Source organism: Vigna radiata, chromosome 3 (genome assembly GCF_000741045.1).
Source record: "Vigna radiata var. radiata cultivar VC1973A chromosome 3, Vradiata_ver6, whole genome shotgun sequence".
In the NCBI taxonomy this organism is placed as follows: Eukaryota; Viridiplantae; Streptophyta; class Magnoliopsida; order Fabales; family Fabaceae; genus Vigna; species Vigna radiata.
Window position 1 is genome coordinate 10,994,422 of NC_028353.1, and position 11,669 is coordinate 11,006,090.

At 33.9% G+C, this 11,669-nt stretch overlaps 2 protein-coding genes across 2 annotated transcripts in view; one reads left to right on the plus strand and one right to left on the minus strand.

Annotated features, from left to right (window-relative positions):
* LOC106757028 (phosphoglycerate mutase-like protein AT74H) overlaps window positions 1–1,187 on the plus strand; it is an 8,539-nt gene extending 7,352 nt beyond the window's left edge. The window contains exons 5-6 of the mRNA XM_014639610.1: window positions 323–412; window positions 1,148–1,187. Of these exons, the coding sequence (XP_014495096.1) occupies window positions 323–412; window positions 1,148–1,187 (130 nt within the window). The remainder of the gene's footprint in view (window positions 1–322; window positions 413–1,147) is intronic.
* Window positions 1,188–10,269: 9,082 nt separating this feature from the next.
* On the minus strand, window positions 10,270–11,142 carry LOC106757409 (mini zinc finger protein 3-like). Its single transcript, XM_014640079.2, has one exon. The coding sequence runs from the start codon at window positions 10,784–10,786 to the stop codon at window positions 10,514–10,516; it is 273 nt and encodes a 90-aa protein (XP_014495565.1). The 5' UTR covers window positions 10,787–11,142; the 3' UTR covers window positions 10,270–10,513.
* Between the last annotated feature and the right edge of the window lie 527 nt (window positions 11,143–11,669).

Consider the following 11,669-nt stretch of genomic DNA (forward strand, 5'->3'; position numbering starts at 1 on the left):
TAAATAATATCCTAGGATTTGGTCGTGATTACTCTAATTAATTCCCTCTGAATCTCCTCCCAAGATATTCCTCTTATTACTCCAATTAGTTTCCCGCCGTGCCATCTAGGAAGTTTCCTTGCCGCTACCAACTGTTCGGTCATTACTCCAATTAGTTTCCCGCCGTGCCATCTAGGAAGTTTCCTTGCCGCTACCAACCGTTCGGTCATTACTCCAATTAGTTTCCCGCCGTGCCATCTAGGAAGCTTCCTTGCCGGTACCAACCGTTCGGTCCCTCTTATACCTTTTCCTTTCATATGTTTTCCAGCCCCTAACACATGAGGTGGTACAAGTGGACGGTTCAACAGTTTGAGGGTCTAAACAACTTTGGCAATGGAAATATGCTTGTCATGGAAAAGGGTCATGGAGGAAGGTAGGTAAAAATTATAAAATTTTAATCTAAAGTAAACTTTTATTAACAACCGCAAGAGGGAAAAATTATGGTGAAACGATAACTAGTTAACGACCCAGGGTCGTTTTTGGGTCGAAACGCCATAAGAAATCCAAAAGACGCCGCTTTTTCTGGGAGGCAGCTAGCAAAGGCAGAATGTGGTACTACGTTACCCCAAGAGAGGAACAAAATTGAACTAAAACACAACACAAGGAAAAGAAATTTTAATCAGTTGAACCAGAAGATAATCGATGAAAGACTAATATAATCGGACTCAACAAAGTTTAAAAGGTGTAAATAAAAAAAGACGCACCTGGAATGTAATGCCGCAAGAGAGAAAAAGGAGAGGAAGACGATGATGTTTGTTACTGCAGAAACCGACATCTATAGTCAGTTAGACGTCAGTTAGCTTACTAATATAACGTCCAAGATAACTTTTAATCTGCCTTTTGCATGCACCTTAGACATCGGACACACGGGGTGCCGACGTCTATGGCGCTTATTGGAATGACGTTTCAATTCCTGTCAGGGAAGTAGACGACGGTTGTCCTGGGGCGCCAACGTCTATAACATTTTAGACATCGGCGCCGATTCCATTAGACGTCAAAGTACTTGCAAGTTTGGTGAATAACATTAATAACAGCTACATAGACGTCGCTCCCTCAGAAAACCGAGTCTATATTGCAGAATTTGACTGTCTTTCCGCCTTCCTGACAGGCCCATTGACGTCAAGTTAAGGGAGAAGAGACATCTATAACATTATAGACATCGGTGTTTTATTAAGTGACCTCTAAGCGCTTGGAAATTAGGTGAAGAGCATTAATTGCAGTCAGGTAGACGTCTGCCCCCTCTCACAACCGACGTTAATGGGCAGAAAAGATTGTCTTCTCGCCTACCTCAAGCCCTTGGATGTCTGGTTAGGACAGAACAGACATCTACTATATCATACACGTCGGTTGCCTTAGAAACCGACGTTTTGTTTACCAACTTATTTACGGTAATGTCACCGTCCATTAATATATGTTGAGCTATCCTTTAACCGTTAAACAGTGTTTTTGCACTAGTGAATTAAACATAGGATATGATATTTTGACAACATTTTTCTGACAATATTTTAATATTATTTACGTGTAATTATGTGATTAGTTCAAAATTATTTCACAATTAATAATAATAATCATAAATACTAACATAGACCAATTACATAATGATGCGTAGATATTATTAAAAAGATGTTATCAAAATATATTTTCCTTAAACATAGTACCTATGGTTATAGTTTGAGATAAGGTGATGTCAACTTTATATGTTAGAACACAGACATAGACAGAAAGNTAGTACCTATAGTTATAGTTTGAGATAAGGTGATGTCAACTTTATATGTTAGAACACAGACATAGACAGAAAGAAATATAATTATAGGTGCATAATATGAAGATGGAAAAGTTATGTGTGTGTAAGGGGGATGAAAGAGGTTTAATAGAGGACAGCGGTGGTTCCGGTTTGTGTTGTCGCAATGTAAACTTGACATATATATTGAAACTACTAAATCCAACCATCAAATGATACAACTCTTGCTGTACTTGTTGCCCTTGTGCACACACCCATGTGACCTAGCAAGAGGACCTGCTCATGTCACAAACTGCCCTATACAGAGAATGCCTACCTAAATTCACCAAATTAACTTCTTAATCAAATGTGAGAGAGAGAAGAAGAGGACACTGACATGCAATATCCAATAATACACATACATAGAAAATCAAGTTTACATTGTACAATTTCTAGTACAAATCACATTATGCTAAAATTTATTGTTTTGAAGAAATTATTTTTATCAACAGTTAATAGAAAAATAACTATATACATAGTGATATTTTATTAAATTAAACTAATTTAATGTATAATGTTTCTCTCTCTATATATAAAAGTAAATACTGATGGTAGAATTAACTAGTTTTTAGGATCTAAAATATAATTTTTAAGTATCATACTCTTTTTATTACTTTTAAGGTTATTTTGCAGTATTGCGGTTTTTATTTTACCTCTAAACCACTAATTTATCAGTTTAATGAAATATTTGATACTTATGAAATTATAAAGTTCCAAAATTTAATAATAGAAAAAGTTTTAATTTTCAAATGATAAATGATATTTTAACTGTAAAGCATTTTAGGGTTTTTTTTTTTGTTGATTTTATTTTTGTTTTGATGGTGATGAAGAAAAAAAAAAGAACAAAAATTACAAATAAGAACTATGATTCATTTATGTTATTTTTTTTTAGTTTGAATATTTATAATACTGTTCCTCCACAAATCAAAATAATGTTTAAACTAAGTTTTCCATCACTATTTCTTATCCCTGTCTTTCATAATTGAATAAGCTGAAGGCTCAAGATTCAACTCCTGTGGCCATAAAGAAAATGTGAAAACACATAAGCATTGCAAAATCAAATTAATATAACAAGTAAAAAATAAAATAAATAAATATCGTCATCTTCCATATGATCATTATCGTTGTCATTCTCATTCTCATCATTAAAGTTATTACTTGATTTTTTTGTCTCAATCAACTCTTTTCTCATTTATATTTTATCTTTTCTTTGCTTTTGCATTTCTTTTTCTTCTTCTTCTTGTCTTTGTAATGATTCATTTAATGTTTGAATTTGACTTCTTGAAGCATGAACTTCTTCAAAATGTGATTGTTGACATGAGGTTGAAATAAACATTCTACCCACTGAATCAATCCATTTGTCCCAATTAAATGGCATTTCGTGAATGGATCGTTCACCATCACCAGCATTCTACATAGAGCTTTGAGACGTTAACTCACTTTTTATTTGTTCAAATTTAAGTTCCAAATGAAAGTACTTAATGAAACCTAAGAAATTAAAAACTCAACAAAAACTAAGTAAACAATTGAAAACTTACAAAAGCCAATTTTGCATGAAGACCAACCCAACTTTGGTCCTTTTTTTTTTCTTTTGTGTGTACGAAAATAAAACCCAATCAATGATGAATTTGTTCCTTTCTCCTCCTTCTATAATTGACAAAGAAATTTATTTAATATAATTATATTAGGAATCTAAGTTATAAAAATGACAATAAAATAATATTACTATTCTCTTCCATAACAGCCGATGAGAATTTGATCCTCTAGAGTGAAGAGATGCACTATTCGTAGCTTCATGATTTCTTTTATTTGATCCACTCTAGTGTGAAGAAATCTACTTCCAACATGTTTTTAGTTGTGTCTACATATCCTCTGTATTAGATATATTATCTTTATTTTATATTTATTTTTAAATTGTTTGTTATTATTTTTTATTTGTATTTTGAGTTTAACTCATATTTCTTCCATTATAAATAGAAGACATTATGTATTCAACACAAAGAAGATTAATCTCATACATAGTTTTCATTATATTTAACACTTTCCATCCACATTGGTTTCTTTTCTAGATCCTTTCATGCTTCTGTATGAATTGAGACATTTCAGATGCACCTTTTTCTCTCAAACACTACAAGAAAAACATTAATGCTAGAAGAATTCCTACTCATTAACCCTTAAAGCCTAAGCAGATGTCCAAAGCATGTTAGAGAGAGTGATCAACAAACACATAGCCATATATATGTATGTCCAATAAAAACTTTTTGAAGATAATAATAAAAAGGGAGAGAGCAATAAACAATATAATACAACAATAAACACTAATGAAGAAATTCCTTTACATGTACCAATATTGGCCACACAATTATGAAATGAGAATGTTCTTAATGTAAGAAATCGAGAAAGACGTTGGAGATCATATTACAGGAAGAGACTTATGTTGAGTACAAACAAAGTCCCACATCGAATAAAATAAGAGATGGACATGTGTTTATATATACATAAGATACCTCCATTGGTAAGAGGTCTTTTGGAGTGGTACCAAAAGCAAATCCATGAGGGCTTGGCCCAAAACGGACAATATCGTACCAATGTGGAAACTTATGTGTGTGTTGAACCTTCCTACAAATGGTATCAGAGTCCATGGTTCAGGTCTGGTGACCGGGCTTTGAATAGTATGTCCCTCCATGATAAGGTGAAGCCGTGGTAGGTGACCAGTGGCAGATAGCCAGATGAGTCATGAGAGGTGGAGAGCAAGTAGGAAAAAAAATGGATATATACAAATAATTACTATTATGTACCTTCAAAAGAGGAGGGATTTAGTAAGGCCTCCCCTTCACCAATATCGATTAGTAATACCAAATGGTTCAATCCTAGAGGTTCAGTCTCAAGGCATTTACTAATAGGGTCCACACCTTTAAGTACCTACATGTATCAAATTTAGAAACACATGTCTATTCCAAACCATGTATAAAAAAAAAAATTGCAATACTAAATCACTAAAATAACACCACAATCTCAATAATAGATTAAAACCACAAACATGAAATTATAAGTAAGTATCATAACTATAATACTAAAATAATACCATCCATGTAAACATATCATAAAAAACTATTATAATACTAAACATATTTTAGAAAAAGAACAAACTTTATCTTCCTCTTCCTCTTGCATAGAATCTTCCTCTTCCTTTTTCACTTATGTAAAATAATTTGCATGTGTTATATCTGTTGGGTACAAACAAAGTCTCACATCAGATAAAACAAGAGATGAATATGGGTATATATACACATAAGATACCTCTATTGGTAAGAGGCCTTTTAGAGTGGTGCCAAAAACAAATTCGTGAGGGCTTGACCCAAAGCGGACAATATCTTACCAGTGTGGAGACTTATGTGTGTGTTGAACCTACCTACAAATGGTATCAGAACCCATGGTTTAGGTCTGGAGACCGGGCTCAGACGAGTATGTCCCTCCATGATCAGGTGAAGCCTTGGCAGGTGGCTAGTGGCAAATAGCCAAATGAATCATGAGAGGTGAAGAACAAGAGATGCTAAGTGTTGTGACCATGGATCGTGAAAAAGAGCAAGGAGATGCTCAATGTTGACCATGGTGTACTCGAGGATAAGAAAGAAAAGACTTCCGTTGTAGAGGAAATGGAGGTGGAGAACCATAATCCTTTGTTTGAGGGAAGGATGTTGGGTACAAACAAAGTCTCATATCAGATAAAACAAGAGATGAACATGGGTTTATATATACATAAGATACCTCCATTGGTAAGAGGCCTTTTGGAGTGGTACCAAAAGCAAATCCGTGAGGGCTTGACCCAAAGCAGATAATATCTTACTAGTGTGGAGACTTATGTGTGTGTTGAACCTCCCTACAAATGGTTGTGGGAATGCTTCCGCTGGAGGGGGAGTGTACCTATGTGAAAGAGACTCATCCTTGAGGGGAAGATTATTGGGAATCAAAGTGTGAGTCTAAGTTTCACATTGGATAGAAATAAGAAAGTAAAGCACTATATAAAGATGAAAGACCCATTAACCCATTGCCTTAAGGTTTTGGGTAGAGAGTGGTGTCAATCCTTTATATAGTTGGGCTCAGATCTCATTGGTCTTTGTGTAACCCACAAGTAACCTCCTCCTCGATATACCCAACAGTGGTATCAGAGCCAATGGTTTGTCTTGGTGACTGGCTCAGACGAATATAATGATCCCTATACCGAAAAGTCTTCCTGACAAAGGATATTCAGGTAAGCAACCCGTTAAGATAAATGACGGTTGGAACGATTGAAAAGGGCTACTCGTAGTTGTGGTTGGTTGGGAATTCTTCCGCTAGAGGGGGAGTGTACCTATGTGAAAGGGACTCACCCTTGAGGGGGAGATTGTTGGGAATCCAAGTGTGAGTCTAAGTCCCACATTGGATCGAAATAAGAAAGTAAAGCACTATATAAAAAGATGAAAGACCCATTAACACATTGCCTTAAGGTTTTGGGTAGAGAGTGATGTTAATCCTTTATATAGTTGGGCTCAGATATTATTATTATTATTATTTGTGTAATCCACAAGTAACCTTCTCTTTGACAGATCCAAGAATATCCAAATTAACCTTTTCAGTATTAATCTCATCATCTTGTAGTTGATCAACTGAGTCATCTCAATTGTTCCATGAACAAGATATTCATGTATGTGATAAGAAACTTACAAAGTATGTTTATCATCAACAACTCCCCTAAGATAAGACAAGTAGTACACTTGAGTTACCTTTTTTGGAAAAATAAAATGATCAAAATTTTCATATTTTCTCCTTTTTCTAACTTTTACAATCTTATATTGCTTGTATGCTCTCATCTCGTGAATTGAAGGATTAAACAAATCACAATAAAATAGAACTAACTTTTTTTTTATTCACTTGGTCCTTCCCATTCTAAAATCTCTGTAATCACCATAATAATCACTTGAAGTATCACCATGTCCAATTCCACTAACACATACCCAACTATTATATGTTGTTTTCTCTTTACCCTATGTTGTTGTATGAAAGTTGTATTCGTAAATAAAATAAATTGGCCACGACTTTACTAGTCTCAAAGGTCTCCTTGTCAAGTCAAAGAGGTTAGGACTTCATAATCGAAGTTGGTGATTCAATTACAAAATATAAATATATTGAGTACTCACTAGATCACAAAAATTTATTACGGACTTAAGTTCCCAAATTTATTAGAAACTTTAAACATAATTAATCCTTAAATCTTTTTTCTTTTTTTTTTACCTAGATTTGATATAGTTTTCTTGATTTTAGGCCTTAACTCTTTTTATAATATAAGTGATGTAATAGTATATGATTGATGAGTTTTAAAATATCCGTCTATATAAAACGATAAACATCATAATAATGCCTATTATAAATTCTTTGGTTAAAATCATCTAATATTTTTTAACAAATAAGTTTCATAAAGTTTGACTCTTAACTGAAAATGTGATCAACTATCTAAAAACAACCGAAATTTTAAAACTAGTACGTCCCACACATTTTAGATGTTATTCATGTTATCCAAACTAGATTTCCCTGTCTGTTACATAAAAGGTAGATTATCCTCTTAGTAACACAAACCTACTTTTGTTCTCTCTCTAGGCTATATATATATCTCTCTAAACACATATATGATGGAGATTAAGAGTATTAATATTAACTTTTTCAGCCGCCTAGAGCTATATATCTAGATATATGTATTATTCGTACTATCATCACCTTTGGTTTTGGTTAGGTTAGGTAAAGGACAAGCTTTCTAATCTCTCATCCTTTTCTGTTAGGCCTCTATCTTCAAACATAAATATAAATCATTCAACAAACTTCCTTCCAAATACTCCAAACAACAGCCACTTCAGAGTAGACCCTATTAGATATCATCATTATTATTATATAATTCATGCATCACCATCTTCTTCTTTTTGTACATTTTATATTCTTCTTTTCTTTAACTCTTCCAATATATAATCTGTGTAAAATTTACTGTTGTATAAGAGTTTAAGTACAAAGTTATTAGATATTCATGCGCACCACCAAAAGAACACACACTGGCAAGTTTCCTTCCAAAGGTCGAGGTTGCTTTACATGGTATAACGACATAAAAGAAATCAATGCAAAGTCCCATCACCATCATTTGTATTGCTTCATTTTGCATGAGATTGTTTTGGTAATAATAAAAGTTCATTCGGAAAGCTACCGATTTTTCAACGGACCAGTTAAATCAATTTTATGTCATGAAGTTTGTTACCATATCAGGTTTGAGATTATTATTGTAAAGCTACAAAAGCAAGATCATGCATGAAGGAATAATAAATAAATAAATAAGAAGAAGCTACTACTGGACTCAATAATCAGTTTTGCATTGTAGAATATTAGCCAAATTATAAGAAGAGAGTGAGAATGAGGAAGACAAAGAAGGACATGCACTCTTATCTATCCCCGACAAAGCATAGACACATTTTAAGGCCAACCATCTATCTATACCTAATTAGGGGGCTCACATGCATGATTAAACCTTATTCTTTTGTACACTTGAGGATCCCCTTTAGTTGTTTTTCACCTTACAATGCTTCTGTGGCTAACTTAGTCATTGCTTCTGTCTGTCATATTTAAATTGCTATATATATATATATATATCCAAATTGGGCAATTGGGCATTTTTTATATACCAAAACATTGATGGCCCTCTAAAAGTATATATATCCTCCATGAATCCCTAACTCAAAAACAAACAATATTAGGCACCACACATTCAGTGCTTTCCATGGGCCTTCATTCAATTTTCTATTCACAAGTTTTGGCCATAGCTATTTCATCCACCTATAATAATGGCACGCACCTGGAAACTTGAGGCAACAAATCAATGCCTTTTGCCTTTTGAGATAATTCCCATGCTTCATATATATTATATATATGTTATATATCATTCAGTTTATCCAACACAATTTTTTAATAGGGTCCAGATAATTTTTTTTTTTAAATAAGTCAAAAAGAAAAAAATGGTAATATATTAAGAATGTTTTCATATTGACATGACAATCTAGATTCTCATTATGCCAATTATTGACAAATTCCATTTTTTATTTTCGTAATAATAAAATTTCGTGCATATTAGTACTTGCCAGAACTAGGAACAATAATAAAATAACAATTCCAGAACTCCATGGAAAAATTGATTGCTAATATTTACACTGATATCAAAGACAACATGCCTTCATATTCTTGGTTCATCACAACAATAATAAAGAAGTGAAAAGCCCATACATATCACAAGGCAAAAGATAGTAAGTGCAGTTGCGACTTCCAACTATTAAAGCTACTAGGATTGTTTTATTTTTATTTAATTTTTTTGCCTTTATTGGAACAATTCCCTTGTGGTCTGTGAGAAATTCCACTGACTGTCCAAAAGAGAGGTGGTCATCACCTCCACAACAACACTAATCACCTTTAATCAACTTTAATTAATTTACCAATATATATCAAAAGAAATATTTGTAAGGCATATCCTTAACATGATTGAATACAAGTGGGCCTTAAGGAATTATATAATATGTCAAACACTAAATCATTGGGACAAAGATAATTTATTTTCATCACGTAAACACTAACCTGTTTTCTTGCCTTCAAGGCATGACAAGGAGAAATATACACACACTTCAGCAGAATATNTATAATTTTACTCAAACTAATATGCCTTATAAGTGCACTATTATTGATGGAGATGAAACAGGGAGAGTTGTGTTGAGAAGTCATCTAAACACCTTTTCTCTCCTTTTGCTGTGTCTCTCAGTGCTCAATAAACNTTTAGTTGTCGCACTCGGGAGTGGGAAAGAACCATAAAAAGAATATAGAACATTAATTAAAGATTTTGTAANAGATAATATTGAACTGGTCAAGTACTAGGTAATTGAACAATCCAAACAACTACTTCAATGACCCAATAAATCATATTCTCCTTNTGCACACACAGACATCATATATAATGTGTTAACCACTTATAACTATATTTCTACTGTTTAAACTATGCNGAAACTNTTTACTACTTCACTCCAAGTTATACTGCTAAATCTATATGTGTGAAAAGATTGATCCAGTTTGACTGTATAATAGCATGGTTGTATTTATGTCTGTCATCAAACTGTAGCTAGCTAGCATGGTAAATATTCAATCAGGAGCAAAATTGAACAGCTCACTGACAACAATACAGTAGCGGAAGGATTCAATTTGCAAACCAAAACCCATATTGAATATATGAAAACCCATATGGTTATATAGGTTATAATGTAAAATATATATCAGTAAAAGNAATATATTTCTTTGAAATCTCATTCCCTAGATCATCGATTGAACAATTGAGTAATCTCTCATCATGTCGTCTTAATTATGTGAGAAGAGGATGAAGAGAAATAATGGGAGCTGGGTTGGGGAAAAAGATATAGAAAGCTTGGATATATAGCATTCCAAAACACAAACCCAGAAGCTTAAATTTTGTTTTACAAGAAGAATTCTTTGTTGGTAATCAAATCATCCACGCTTACAAGAACACAAATGAAAGAAATATGGAAAGAAAGAAAGAAAGAAAGAGAGAAAGAAAGAGAGAAAGAAAAATTCAATCAGTTAAGTAATTTGATACACAAACCCTGCACTCTATTTTGTTCCCTTGCCTTAGCGAGCAGAATTAGGAGGAGAGTACTCACATACTACCTCAGTTTGCACTTCTCTTCTGTGAAAGTTCCTGTGGCAGCCACAAGCAGCGCATGTAAGAGCTCCACCGCCTCCATCCCCTGTACTAGCCATGAACTCCCTGCAACCATCCACAGCATACCCTCCAATATTCGCTGCATGATTCTTCTGGCACTCTCCATATCTTACATTTCTGGTCACTGAAGATGAAGTGTTGGCCACATCTCTTTTCAGCACCACCTGTCTCTTCTTCATGCTCAATCCAAAAAACCCTAATAAGCTTGATCTCTATGTTTGACTTTCTGTGTATGTTTGCTTTGGTTTCCAATCAGTTTATGGTTTCACCCAGAATATGAAATCCAAGCAAATCGAAATGCTGGATGATGATTACACCAGAGATAGCTCTAGCTCTATTTATAAGTCAGTGCTTGCTGGTGACTAACCCTAACCCTAGTGTGTAAATTTGTGAGTGGCTTATTTGGGTAAAGCACTAGGAACAAAAGATGGAAATAAAGGTCATGATGGTTCTTGAGGTATTGAGCAGCCTTATTTTACCAACTTTTTGGTGCTCATGTATTTCAACTGAGGACTACAAAGACACGCACATGGGAACACTTGGTCCCTAAAGTATCAAGACAGGGACTTACATAATCCATTATGAAATTACATGTATTATATTTTTACCTCTCAGAACCATAAGAAAGGAAGATGAGATGACGAAAGAATATAATACACATGTTAATTTTTTATTCGAGAACAACATCACCAGCATGTACACAACTTTATCCAAGTTTTGTCTAAAGTATTATTGTTGTTTAGGCCAATAAAGGAACAACACGTCACCCAAGAGGAAATGGTGGGGTTCTTAGTTGGTTATGATGCTAGAGAAAGGTAGAAGTATGTTTACACAATGATCATCCGTTGCTTTTAGAAGTATAAGTGAAGAAAAGTCTCCATACCGCATTGTGGTGCCCTCTGATTGAGAACCGGACAAAACTTAATATGGGAAGTAAAGGAGGGAATACTTGTCCTTACATTAACCATACAACCCTAGAATTGTCTTCCAGAATTGATAGCTCACCTGTCTCAAAAGGACTGTTAAATCAATAAAGAAAAAAATAAAATGGGAATATATAAT